Genomic DNA, 14,513 nt, shown 5'->3' with positions numbered 1-14,513 from the left:
TTTTCTAGAATGTCAAGTAGTTGAAATCATACAGCATGTAGCTTTTTCAGACTGGCTGCTTCCTTCACCTAGCAGTGTGCGGTTAGGGTTCCTCCATGTCTTTTCATAGCTTGAGAGCTCATTTCATCACTGAATAATACCCCATTGTATGGATGCACCACAGTTTGTTTATTAACTCCTCTAGAACATCTTGGTTGCTTTCAAGTTTTAGCAATGATTAATAAAGCTGCTATAAACATTCTTGTGCAGTTTTTTCTGTGGACATAAGCTTTTCAATTTATTTGGGTAAATACCCAGAAGTACATTAGCTGGGTTGTATGATAAGCCCGTATTTAGCTTTGTCAGAACCTGCAGGCTGTCTTCCAAAGGGGACATATCATTTTGCACTCCCACCAGCAATGACTGAGAGTTCCTGTTGCTCCATATCCTCTCCAGCATTTGGTGTTATCAGTGTTTTGGGTTTTAGCTATTCTAATATGTGTGTAGTGGCATCTGATTGTTTTAATTTGCAATTCCTTGATGATATATGATGATAAGCTTTGGCCAGCTGTATATCTTCTTTGGTGAGGTATCTGTTCCGATCTTCTGCTGGATTGTTTGTTTACTTATTGTTGAGTTTTAAGAGTTCTTTGTATGTTTTGGATACAAGTCCTTTATCAGATATGTGTTTTGCAAATACTTTCTCCCAGTCTGTGGCTTGACTTTTCACTCTCCTAGAGTGTCTTTACAGAAGCAAAGCTAGATAACTGGGAGCTCCTAAAAATCAAACAGCTATGCTCATCCAAAGACTTTACCAAAAGAGTAAAAAGATTACCTACTGACCGGGAAAAAGTTTTAGCTATGACGTTTCTGATCATCGTCTAATCTCTAAAATCTACATGATATTACAAAAACTCAACTACAAAAAGACAAATAACCCAATTAAAAAAATGGGCAAAGGATATAAACAGGCACTTCACTAAAGAAGACATTCAGGTAGCTAACAGATACATGAGGAAATGCTCATGATCTTTAGGCATTAGAGAAATGCAAATTAAAAGTACGATGAGATTCCATGTCACTCCAACAAGGCTGGCATTAATCCAAAAAAAAAAAAAATGATAAATGTTGGAAAGGTTGTGGAGAGAGTGGAACACTCATATACTGCTGGCGGGAGTGTAAAATAGGACAACCAGTTCAGAAATCGATTTGGTGCTTCCTTAAAAAGCTAGAAATAGAACTACCATACGTTCCAGCAATCCCACTCCCTGGAATATATTCTAGAGAAATAAGAGCCTTTACACAACCAGGTATATGCACAGCCATGTTCATTGCAGCACTGTTTCCAATAGCAAAAAGATGGAAGCAACCAAGGTGCCCATCAACGGATGAATGGATAAATAAGTTATGGTATATTCACACAATGGAATACAACAAATTGATAAAGAACAATGATGAATCCGTGAAACATTTCATAACATGGAGGAATCTGGAAGGCATTATGCTGAGTGAAATTACTCAGTTGCAAAAGGACAAATATTGAGGAGACCACTATTATAAGAACTCGAAAAATAGTTTAAACAGAAAAGAAAATATTCTTTGATGGTTACGAGAGTAGAGAGGGAGGGAGGAAGAGGGGTTTTCATGAATTAGATAGTAGATAAGAACTATTTTAGGTGTAGGGAAAGACAACGCACAATACTGGAGAGGTCAGCACAACCGGACTAAACCAAAAGCAAAGAAGTTTCCTGAATAAACTGAATGCTTCAAAGGCCAGCGTAGTAGAGGCAGGTGTTTGGGGACCATGGTTTCAGGGGACATCTAAGTCAATTGGTATAATAAAATCTATTAAGAAAACATTCTGCATCCCACTTTGGAAAGTGGTGTCTGGAGTCTGAAATGCTAGCAAGCGGCCGTCTAAGATTCATCATTTGGTCTCAGCCATCCTGGAGCAGAGGAGAATGAAGAACACCAAAGACACAAGGTAATTATGAGCCCAAGAGACAGAGAGGGCCAATAAACCAGAAACTACATCAGCCTGAGACCAGAAGAACTAGATGGTGCCCGGCTACAACCAATGACTGCCCGGACAACCCCTGAGGGAGCAGGAGAGCAGTGGGATGAAGACCTCAAATTCTCCTAAAAAGACCAGATTTAATGGTGTGACTGACTAGAAGGACCCCCAAGGTCATGGTCCCCAGGCCTTCTGTTAGCCCAAGACAAGAACCATTCCCAAATTCAACTTTTCAGACAGGGATTGGACGGGACTATGGGGTAGAAAATGATATAGGTGAGAAGTGAGCTTCTTGGATCAAGTAGACATGTGAGACTATGTGGGCGGCTCCTGTCTGGAGGGGAGATGAGAAGGCAGAGGGGGTCAGAAGCTGGCCAAATGGACATGATAACAGTAAATAGAGGGAAGGAATGTGCTGCCTCATTAGGGGAACAGCAACTAGAAGTAAATATCAAGGTGTATAGAAATTTTTGGTATGAGAGACTGACTCGATTTGTAAACTTTCACTCAAAGCACAATAAAAATTTTTGAAATGTATCTTTTGTAGAGCAGAAGTTTTTTATTTTAATGAAGTCCAACTTGTGAATTTTTTCTTTTATCAATCTTACTGTTGATGCTGTATCTAAAAAGCTATGTCCAAACCCAAGTCACCTAGATTTTTTTCCTGTGTTATCTTTTAGAAGTTGTAACGTTTTGCATCTTATATTTAGGCCTGTGATTCATTTTGAGTTAATTTTTGGGAAAGTTTCAGGCTGTGTCATATTCATGCTTTTGCTTGTGCATGCTCAGCTGTCCCAGTACCATTTGTTAAAAAGACTATCCTTTCACTGTTGAGTTGCCTTTGCTCCTTTTGTCAAAGGTCAGTTGACTATATTTGCGTGGGTCAATTTATGGTCTCTATTGTTTCACTGATCTATTTTCCTATTCCTTCATCAATACCACACTGTCTTAATCACTGTAACTTTAGAGTAACTCTTGAAGTAGGGTAATGCCAGTCCTCTAACTCTATTTTTCATTATTTGTTGGCCATTTCTTGGTCTCCTGCCTTGGTAAATCAGTTTGTCAATATCCACAAAATAGCTTGCTGAGATTTTGATTGGTAGTGCATTGAATCTGTAGATGAAGTTGAGAAGAATTGCAACCTTAATAATACTAAGTCTTCCATTCCGTAAATGCCCTGGTGGCACAAAGGTTAAGAGCTCAGCTGCTAACCAACAGGTCAGCAGTTCAAATCCATTAGCTGCTCCTTGGAAACCCTATGGGGCAGTTCTACCCTGTCCTATAGAGTTGCTGTGAGTAGGAATCAACTCGACAGCAATGGGTTGGGTTTGGTTTTCTTATCCATGAATGTGAAATATCCCTCCATTTATTTGGAAATTGAATTTCTTTCATCAGAGTCTAGCAGTTGTCCTCGTATAGATCTTGTATAAATTTTGTTAGATTTGTACCCAAGCATGTCATTTCTTTTAGTGCTAATGTAAATGGTATGATTTTACTTTAAAATTCCAGTTCTTTATTCCTGGTATATAGGGAAGTAATTGACTTTTGTATATTAACTTTGTACCCTGCAACCCTGCTATAATCACTTATTAGTTCCAAGTATTTTTCTGTCAATTCTTTGGGATTTCCTAGACAGACAGTCATATCATCTGTGGATGAAGACAGTTTTATTTCTTCCTTCCGAAGACAGTTTTATTTCTTCCTTCTGAATCTGTATACCTTTTATTTCCTTTTCTTTACATTAGCTAGAACTTACAATACAGTGTTGATAAGAGCGGTGAGAGGGGACATCCCTGTCTTGTTCCTGATCTTAGGGGGAAAGCATCTAGTTTCTCCCCACTAAGTATTATGTTAGCTGTAGGGTTTTTGTAGATGTTCTTTATTCAGTTTAAAAAGTTCTCTGCTATTGCTAGTTTGCTGAGAGTCTTTATCATGGATGGGTGTTGGATCTTGTCAAATGATTTTTTTGCCTCTATTAATATGATCATATGATTTTTCTTTAGCTTGTTGATATGATGAACTATATTAATTGATTTGCAAATGTTAAACTGGCCTTGCACAGCTAGGATAAACCCCACTAGGTCATGGTGTATAATTCTTTTTCTACATTGTTGGATTCAATTTGCTAATATTTTGCTGAGGATCTTTGCATCTATGTATATGAGAGACATTGGTGTGTAATTTTCCTTCCTAGTAATGTCTTTGGTTTTGGTATTAGGGCAATACTGGCCTCATAGAATGAGTTAAGAAGTGTTCCTTCCTCTTCTATTTTTTGGAAGAGTTTTAGAAGGATTGGTATTAATTATTCTTTAAATATTTATAGAATTCAACAATAAAACCATCTGGGCCTGGTGCTTTCTATTTTGGAAGGTTATTAGTTGTTGATTAATTTTCTTTAATGGATATAGGACTGCTCAGACTGTCTATTTCTCCTTGTATGAGTTTTGGTAGCTTGTGTCTTTCTAGAGATTGCTCCATTTCATCTAAGTTATCACATTTTCACAGTATTCCTTTATGATCCTTTTAATGTCCATAGGGAGTTCTGATGGCACAGTAGTTAAGAGCTCAGCTGCTTACTAAAAGGTCGGCAGTTCAAATCCACCAGCCACTCCTCAAAAACACTATGGGGCAGTTCTGCTCTGTCCTGTAGAGTTACTGTGAGTTGGAATCAACTGAACAGCAATGGGTGTGGTTTTGTTTTTGGTTTAATGTTCATGGGATCAGTCGTGATGGCCCCTCTTTCATTTCTAATATTAATAATTTGTCTTCTTTCTTTTTTTCTTGGTTAGTCTGCCTAGAGGCTTATCAATTTTAGTGATCTTTTCAAAGAACCAGCTTACAGTTTCATTGATTTTCCTTATTCTTATTTCCACTTCATTGGTTTCTGCTCTGATTTTTATTATTTCTTTTCTTCTGCTTACTTCAGATTTTTTTTTCTTTTCTAATGTATGCATTCAATGCTATACATTTTCCTCTAAGCACTGTTGTCTTAGTAATCTAGGGCTCCTATAACAGAAGTAGCATACCTGAATGGAAATTCATTCCATCCCAATCTAGGAGGCTAGAAGTCTGAATTCAGAGTGCCAGTTCCCGGGGAATGCTTTCTCTGTCTGTTGGTCCTGTGGGAAGGTCCTGGTCATCAATCTTCCCCTGGTTGAGGAGTTTCTCAGGACAGGGACCATGGGGCCAGAGGATGTGCTCTGCTCCTGGTGTTTCTTTCTTGGTGGCTTTCTTGGAGGCATGAGGTCTCCCGTCTCTCTGTTCACTTCTCTCTTTTATATCTCAAGAGATATTGACTCCACATACAACCTAATCCTGTAAATTGTGTCCTGCCTCATTAACATAACTGCCTCTAACCCTGCCTCATTTACTTTGTAGAGGTTAGGATTTACAACACTTAGGTAATCACATCAGATTACAAAATGGAGGACAACCACACAATACTGGGAATCATGGCCTAGCCAAGTTGACACACATTTTGCAGAGACACAATTCAATCTAAAACAACTAGAAAATTTTATTTATTTTTGTTGTTGTTGTTGAGAATATACACAGCAAAAGATACACCAATTCAACAGTTTATAGATGCTCCATTTAGTGACATTGATTACATTTTTCAGTTGTACAACCATTTTCACCCTCCTTTTCTGAGTTTTTGCTCCCTCATTAACATAAGTTCAGTGCCCCCTAAGGTTCCTATCTAATTTTTCAAGTTGCTGTTCTCAAATTGATCCCATATAGATAGTTCTTAAAAGAGCAGAATGCTCAAAGCATACATTTTTTACTAGTTAAGCTAAACTACTGTTTCATTTTAAGGAGATTTCAGGGACATTTCTGACTTAAGGTTTAAAGATTATCTCAGAGCAATATTTTCAGGGGTTCATCCAAACTTCATGGCTCCAAGAAGTCTGGAATCCATGACAATTTGAAATTCTGTTCTGCATTTTCTCCCTTTTGATCAGGATTCTTCTATGGAATCTTTGATCGAAATCTTCAGTAATGTCAGGAAGACACCATTTAATTCTTGTCTCATGGCAATGGAAGCAGTTGTTAATGGAGGCAATTAGCCACACATTCCATTTCCTCCTTCTATTCCTGACTCTCCTTCTTCTTCTGTTGCTCCAGACAAATAGGGTCCAATTGCTGTACCTTGGATGGCTGCTTGCAAGCTTTTAAGACACCAGGCTCTACGCAGTGAACTAGGAGGTAGAACAGAGCGCTATACATGTTATTAGGCCAATTAGCTGGAATGTCCTATGAAACCCAGACCCTAGGCCACCAAATCCCATGAGGTTTTTGGCTGTACATAAGCAGCCTCAGTAACTACTTTTTTTTTTTTTTGTCATTGTAAATAGATCTATTACAGAACTTTTGTCACTTCAACTTTTTCCAGGTGCTGAACTTCTTGACAGAAATTACAATAATTGACTGTGCAACCCTATCCTTAATCAATGGAGTATTTCCATCACAATTAACTTCCCTTTTCCCCGTCCCTCCCACTCTTGTTGCTGTTGCTAGGTGTCCTCAAGTCAGTTCGGACTCCTAGTGACCCTCTGTACAACAGACGAAACACTGCCCAGTCCTGCACCATCCTCACAATCATTGTTAAGCTTGAGCCTATTGTTGCAGGCACTGTGTCAATCCATCTCATTGAGGATCTTCCCCTTTTTCACTGACCCTGTACTTTACCAAGCATGATGTCCTTCTCCAGGGACTGATCCCTCCTGATAACATGTCCAAAGTATGTGAGATGCAGTCTCACCATCCATGCTTCTAAGGAGCATTCTGGTTGTACTTCCTCCAAGATAGATTTGTTCCTTCTTCTGGCACTCCATAGTATACTCCGTATTCTTTGACAGCACCACAATTCAAAGGCATCAATTCTTCTTTAGTCTTCCTTATTCATCGTCCAGCTTTCACATACATATGAGGCGATTGAGAATACCATGGCTTGGGTCAGGTTCACCTTAGTCTTCAAGGGGATATCTTTGCTTCTTAACACTTTAAAGAGGTCTTTTGCAGCAGATTTGCCTAATGCAATGCGTCTTTCGATTTTTTGACTTCTGCTTCCATGGATGTTGATTGTGGATCCAAGTAAAATGAAATCCTTGACAACTTCAATCTTTTTCCATTGATCATGATGTTGCTTATTGGTCCAGTTGTGAACATTTTTGTTTTCTATATGTTGAGGTGTAATCCATACTGAAGGCTGTGGTCTTTGATTTTCATCAGTAAGTGCTTCAAGTCCTCTTCACTTTCATCAAGCAAGGTTTTGTCAGCTGTATAACACAGGTTGTTAATGGGTCTTCCTCCAATCCTGATGCCACATTCTTCTGCATATACTGCAGCTCCTGGGATTATTTTGCACAGTGTATAGACTGAATAGTTATGGTGAAGGATTACAACCCTGATGCACACCTCTCCTGACTTTAAATCACTCATTTTTTTAAATGTCTAGTGTTTTTTTATCCTGTCTGCTTACATTACTCACCTCGCATGTCATCCACTTTTTCCACTAGAACCATTAGCATATTAATCATAGTTTTTTTTAAATCTCTAGGTTGATAAGCCCAAATATCAGCTATATCTGAATGTGGCTCTGATGCTTGTCCTGCATCTTCTGACTCTGTTTTTTGCCTTTTTAGCATGCCTTGTAATTTTTGCTGAAACTGAATATGATATATCAGGTAAAAGGAATGGAGATTCTTTTAGCTGCAATTTCCTGTAAAACCCTGTTGATGTTCATGTGGTGGTAAGGTGTGAGGGAAGAGGAAGTGTTCTCTAATTCTATGATTAGGTCTCAGTTTCTTAGTGAGCCAGTGTCCCTGGGTTGTGACCTTCACAAGTGCTTCTCAGCTTTTTTCCTTCAGCCTTTAGATGAACCAAGAGGGCTAGAGGGGGCTACAGTTGGGTATTTTCCTTCCCCCACTTCAAAGGCTAGAAGGCAACTGGAGTTGCTAATCCCTTTTGTTCACATGGAAAAGGGTAGAGGGAGTTGGAGTTGAGTATTTCCCTTCGTCTATTTTGATTAACCAGTACCAGTTGTCATGAAGTCACTTCTGACTCATGGTGATCCCATGTGTGTCGAAGTAGAGCTGTGCTCCTCAAGTTGTTTTTCAATGGCCAATTCTACATTATGAAGATCATCATGCCTTTCTTTTATGATTCCTCTGGGTGGACTAGAACCTCCAACATTTTAGTTAGTTTTAAGCTTTTATACCACCCAGGGACTCCCCACTTTGGTTAGGCTCAGATGGAACCCACATTGACTAGTCTGTGGTAAAGTAATAGCCCTTGAGGGCAGGTTGTTGTTAAGGAGACCAGAGCCCTATTCCGTCATGGCAGCTTCTCCCCTCTTCTTTCGGGAATCATGAGGGGATTTTCCTGAGATTCACAGTGAGAACCTGGTAGTGCTCCTGGAATTAAAACTCCCAGAAACGTGCCCCCCTCTCTCCCCAAGGCTGGGCCTCCAGGAGGTGTCTTTCAAACTAGTCTACACTAGTCTCCAGAAATTAGTCAATTACTCTTGAAGTATTTCCACCTGATGCTGGGTCCAGCAGAAACTAGGACCCAGCATCGGGTAGAAAGTGATTCTCTGTATCAGCCTGTCTTTCTCTCCAGTTCTCTCTGCTGATCTTAGAAACTTATAAGAGCTCAGCAGTCACATGAGGCTAGTGGCTCCCTTATTGGACTTCCAGCAGTAAGGCATTAAAATGAACCAACCTCAGCTACATGCAACAACGTAATGAATTTTACAAACATAGCACTGAGTGAAAGAAACGAAATAGAAATATGTGTCTATGATTCCATTTTAAGTTCAAGAAGAAGTAAAATTAAACCATGTTGTTTGTGGTTGACATATATCAGGTAAAACTGTATTTAAAAAGCAAGGAAATTATTATCATCAAAGTCAGGATAGTGGTTACCTATAGGAGTCAGAGACAGGGTTGTGATTGGAAAAGGGCACACTGGGGGCTTCTGGGATGCTGACAGTATTCTTTCCTGACATGAATGATGTTATATGGTGTTTGCTTTATAATCATTAAACTAAACATGTTTTATGTACTTTATGCACATTTCAGTTCTCAAAAAAATGAATGGGGAAAGAGTCAAATGGCTTCACTTGCAGCCCTCACATAGCTCCATGTTGGGCTTTCATAATGAGGTTTGGGAAGAGAGCCAGGGAAATGGCAGTTCTGCCAATCTTGGTGCCACCCAGAGTTGAATTCTAACAGAGACTTTGTGATCTAGAGAGGAAGCATTAAATATATGACTTCGTGGGAAGAGTGGATAGGGTTGTGTGGGGTGGGGGTAGAGGAGACAGAAGCAGGGAGATGGATACAAAGGAGGACAGGAGAAGAAAGTTTTCAATAAAAACGAAAGAGGTCACCATCCCTAAATTAAATGGAAATTAGAGTATTTAGGTGGACCATTACCTGGTTTCTCCCACATAGAATAGTCCTAGGTAGCAAACAGTTGTAGCTAATTTGCGTTAGATCCACGAATAACCTTTTCATTTTCCAGAATTCTCAGTGAAAATTCTTTGACCGAATTACGTAAGGATTCATTTGAAGGCCTGCTATCCCTCCAGCATTTGTAAGTTAGTCAGTTAATCATATTTATTTCTGAGTTTTTAGTTATATGTAAAATGAATAAGGAGCTTGGATAAGGTAATCTCTACATTTTTCTTTCAGCAATATAATTCTGCAATTTTGTAAGTCTGTAGGGTCCCAGCCCATTTCTGGCATTAAATATCTCCTGTCCATTTCCAGTTTTAATTATAGAGACAAATGACAGATAAAAAAAGTCTTTAGTTACAGAGGAAAAGTGGCAATAAGGTCTGAGTAATTAGGACACCCATATGAACTTTGTTTTGTAAATGTCCATATATACTATCTGTTTATATTTAGTCTGTAGCTTATGGTCTGTTTTTAGCGATCCCATAAGCTAAGAATGATTTTTTGCATTTTTAAAGGATTTTGAAGAAAAAAAAACTATGAGAGAGAGGTTGTCTGTGGTCAGCAAAGCCTAAAATATTTACTATCTGGCCTTGTAGAAAACATTCAAAAAAGTTGGTTTAACAGAACAAGAGGAATTAAGATTAACTTTTGTTTGTTGCCTAAAGGACAAGAAAATATAGAATACCTACATTAATTTGAAGGCCATTAACCCAAAATATTTTGATAATTGAATTAAGTCAGCATTTGAATATTAAATATGTAACTAAACAGTTGAATTATGTAAACAATACTATAAATAACATAGTTAGCTACCAAGGACTGCTGTTAAGGATTTCAAGGTAGGAATTATTTTACCATATTACAAATAAATGTTTCAAATGATGGTTAATTAGTATAGCTAGAAATGTTTACCCTAAGTAAACATATCAGAAATGCCCCTAACCCTTTACTAAATACAAAATAAAAATCTCTCCAGCCCTTTTGCCAAGGAGGGAATACTTGCGTGGTATTTATATCTGTTTAGAGATAACGAGATACTATGTCGTTTGCTATAAAAGCTTGATTTTTACCCTTTGTCCATGAAGCCTAGAGTTGTTTGTGTCATGAATCCTTATTAAGCTATTTTGATGATGCTCTTTAGCAAATGGATTCTTCTTACAAGTTTAGAAGGCTTAAGAGAATTGGGGATAAAAAGCCTGACATGATACTAAAAGTAGTCATTTAAATTATCAAACCTTTTAGGCCTTAGTGGGACAACCAGTTTTGCATCGATCTTCTTGGGCACCTATGGCACCTGGGCTCCCAAATCTTATAAACACAATTTGGAGAAAAACAAATGAGATAACTGCTCAATGGAGCAGGCCCTTCCTTACTTCTACTTTGAAACGCTTTGTAAGCTAATTACTTCCTGTTAGTGTATCTATTCTCATCCATTAAAAAAATGTGAATCAGTATAAAAGTTAAAAACATTAAGTCAAGCACTGTGCCTAGGGTTGGTGGTACAAAGATGTGTAAGACAGCATTCCTAACCTTCTAGAAACTCTTGATGTGGCAGGGGAAGCAAAGGCATAAACTCACACCATACCACAATAGGCTCTAAGTGGAGGGCTAAGTGCTGCAGAGGCACAGAAGAGCAATGAAGTAGTAAAAGTTAACTTCTTTCTAAATAGTCATTTTCCTTTCTCACTCCTTTGCTATTCATTCCTTTGGTAAATAATTGAGTTTGCTTTATGTCTATCTATCAGTTTTAAACATTGCAGGCAATACAGGTAAGCAAGATCTAGTCCATGCTTTCAAGGAGAAAATGGATTACAAAGATAACTATGTTAAAAAAAAAAAGAAATAGATGTGGGCACTGAGAGGTATAAATTATTTCCGGAGCACAGAGGAGGGAGCGAAGGCTTCCAATTGGATCAGGAAAGATGTTTCTAGAGAAATGCCATTTGAACAGGACCTTGAAGGGCCACATCAGACAGACATGTTGGGAAGACTATTTATTCTAAGATTGCAAAAGGAGGGTGGGAAAAAGGCAAAGATAGGAAGTGGAATGTGGCTTTCAAGAACGTCAGGAGTAGCTTTGGGTGAAAGTAGGGAGAGTAGGAGTTTGGAGCCAGATCTTCCAGGCTTTGCATGCCAAAGTAAGGAGTCACCATGGAGAACCACCTTATCACAGCAATGCTGTAGGACAAATGGTTCTCAAACTTTAGTGTGCATAACAATTAGGGCCTGTTAAAGCACAGATTCTGGGCTTTACCCCCATAATTACTGACTCAGTGGTCCAGAGTAGGGCCAAGAATTTGCTTCTTCAATAAGTTCCCAGGCAATGCTGGTCTTTCAGAACCACTGCTGCAGAGTTAATCTGTGTGCAGGATGGATTAGAAACGGAGAGACTAGAGCTGAAACACCAGTCAGAAGATAGTTATACCCACCCAGTAAAACGTGAGGGACTAATGTGGGCTAAAGGGAAATAAGAAGGTTAACTACAGTCAGGAATGAGAGTTTTCTCATGAAAATCCACTTCTATGTTGTTTTTTTCCTGAGTCACCAGTGTACAACTGCAGGAATTCCATTCATGGAGCATTAAAAAAAAAACAAATCCTTTGCCATCGAGCTGATCCCGACTCATAGCAACCGTACACGACAGAGCAGAACTGCCCCTTAGGGTTTCTAAGGAGCGGCTGTTGGATTCAAACTGCGGATCTTTTGGATAGCAACCATAGCTTGCTGTAGCTCTTAACCACTGCCACCAGGGCTCCCATGGAACATGAAGGCAATAGAAAACCAAACATAGATTCCTATTAATATGATAAAAGCATTATTCTAAATTCGTTCAAAGTTATGTGTTTATTAGAGGAATAACTCCCTTTCAAATCATGTCAAATTATGTTATTTCTTCTGGTATTGAGCTGCCTAGAAAAAGAGAACGGAGCCAGGAAGGTGTAAATGTGAGAATATTCTTTTAATATGATAAATTACAATAATAACAAGGAATAAAACTTTAAGCTCACTGAATCCAGATCTTAATGTGATGACAATAGGTCATCTAATCAATTGCCCTACTCTCAGGAAAGAGTACCTCCAAAATCTATCGAGATTCGTGGTTGTATGTTTTATTTATGAAGGTGAGACTCTTTCTTAGGAGAGATGAGGGCAGGGTTAGGGCCTTGGAAGGTTTAGAGAACAATTACTAAGGTTTACAGTTTAGATAAAAGCTTATTCAATATTATGCTGAACTCTGCCATTTATTCCTACTAATTTAATATCGAATAGCTAATTGAGGCAATATTTTTCTTTTACTTTCCCTAGAGATTTATCCTGCAATAAAATACAGTCTATTGAAAGACGTACATTTGAACCACTACCTTTTTTACTGTCTGTGTAAGTTACAAATAAGATTAATTCTATTTAGAATCTTTATAAAACCTAATTGTAAATCTTTTTGCGATTCATTTTGAAATCTTAAACTTGTATTAGTGGAAAGCTACTAAAGTTATGTAGCAAATCCTTTTCCACTGTGGCAAAGATTAGTGTGAGGATTATTACACAGATAAGAGGGAATCATTCTAGAGCAGTGGTTCCCACCTGGGGCAGTTTTGCACCGAGGGGACATTTGGCAATGTCTAGAGGCATTTTTGGTTATCGCCAACTGTGAGTGTGCTACTGGCATCCTAGTGGGAAGATGCCAGGAATGCTGCTAAACATCCTACAATGCACAGAACAGCCCACACAACAAAAAGTTTGTTGTTGATATTTGTGAATTCCCGTTGAGATGGCCGTGATTCATGGCGACCCCATGTACAACACAACAAAGTGTTGCCTGGCCCCATGCTATCTTCATAATCATTGCAAGAAAACTTTACCTAGCCCCAAATGTCAATAGTGCTAAGGTTGAGAAACCCTGTTCTAGAGAAGTAAAGATCACTTAATCTAGGTATTTGTACCTAAGATGTGTAAATAGGAAAGAATAAATCATAAGCAAAGATCTTCCATAATGAGATTCCCTTAGTGTCTGGAGGGAGTGTTGCAGTCAGTGTTCATCGTATATAAATTAGAATCATTGCCAAAGGAGGGGTGTTCTGAAAGAATACCTTTATTTATTTATTTATTCTCTCTTGTTTGTGTCTGTTTGTAGAAACCTTGGCTGCAATTTAATCACAGAACTTGGCTTTGGAACGTTTCAGGCCTGGCATGGAATGCAGTTTTTACAGACGTTGTAAGTGGGATAGAAGATGGACACATGGGAAGAGATTATGTGTGAAAACATCGAACTGTATCAGTTAGCTGGGTGTATGAGCAAGTAGAAATTCTGAAACATGAATGTCTTAAGATCGATTTTTTCAAATGAGGAAACTAAGGCACCAAGAGGCCAAGAGACTTGTCTAACTCATATGTGGCACGTTCTGCTTGCCCTAGTACTGACCTTTGGCGCGGGCACTAAATGCACCGAGCAAGTAACACGCAAACTAGCCCTGTCGTGGGGATCCCAGTGCTGCTGCTCAGGTGTGTGGATGATCCTAGGAATTCCGCTTTGGAATTTAACTTGGATTCCAGCTCACGTGTAAGGTTCCTCCCTGCTTAAATGTGTGCAATGTATAGCCACACAGCACAAGGCAGAGCACAGGGTCCTCCAGAGAGCGAAGGGTCGGGGTGCTTTCTCATCCGTCAGCTTCTGTTAGACTGCACAGTAAAAGGAATTCCGGAAACACACCAGAGTGCACTTCTCTCCCTAGCCACCCAGAACATTATTTTTCAAACAGCATATATCCTTTTCAAAAAGTTAGGAATTATCTATGTGTAGGGGGAACCTTTGAGGCATGAAGAAAAATGGTGTTTATTAAGGAATAGTGTTAAAAGTGTTAATAAGGAAAACACATTGCTCTAGCCTGATTCCAAATGCCTTCTTTCCTGACTACTCTTCAAACAAGAAGTGTGGGTTTTATTCTCTTTCAGCTAGAAAATTTGGTGATTTCTCTTTGACACCAGGCAGTGGTAGTGGGTATGTTCACCGGCCTCAAGGGAATTTTGGATGAAAGATGGAGCTTGTCCTCTAAACCTGACTT

At 38.9% G+C, this 14,513-nt stretch overlaps 1 protein-coding gene across 1 annotated transcript in view; it reads left to right on the top strand.

Moving 5' to 3' along the window:
• Positions 1–14,513, top strand: part of LOC100675220 (leucine-rich repeat-containing protein 37A3-like) — a 60,937-nt gene that overhangs the window by 9,745 nt on the left and 36,679 nt on the right. The window contains exons 5-7 of the mRNA XM_064270333.1: positions 9,518–9,589; positions 12,760–12,831; positions 13,586–13,666. Of these exons, the coding sequence (XP_064126403.1) occupies positions 9,518–9,589; positions 12,760–12,831; positions 13,586–13,666 (225 nt within the window). The remainder of the gene's footprint in view (positions 1–9,517; positions 9,590–12,759; positions 12,832–13,585; positions 13,667–14,513) is intronic.

The sequence above is a fragment of the Loxodonta africana genome, chromosome 18, assembly GCF_030014295.1.
Source record: "Loxodonta africana isolate mLoxAfr1 chromosome 18, mLoxAfr1.hap2, whole genome shotgun sequence".
Classification (NCBI taxonomy): Eukaryota; Metazoa; Chordata; class Mammalia; order Proboscidea; family Elephantidae; genus Loxodonta; species Loxodonta africana.
The sequence above is the reverse complement of the archived record's forward strand: the minus strand, read 5'-3'. Positions and strand labels throughout refer to the sequence as shown.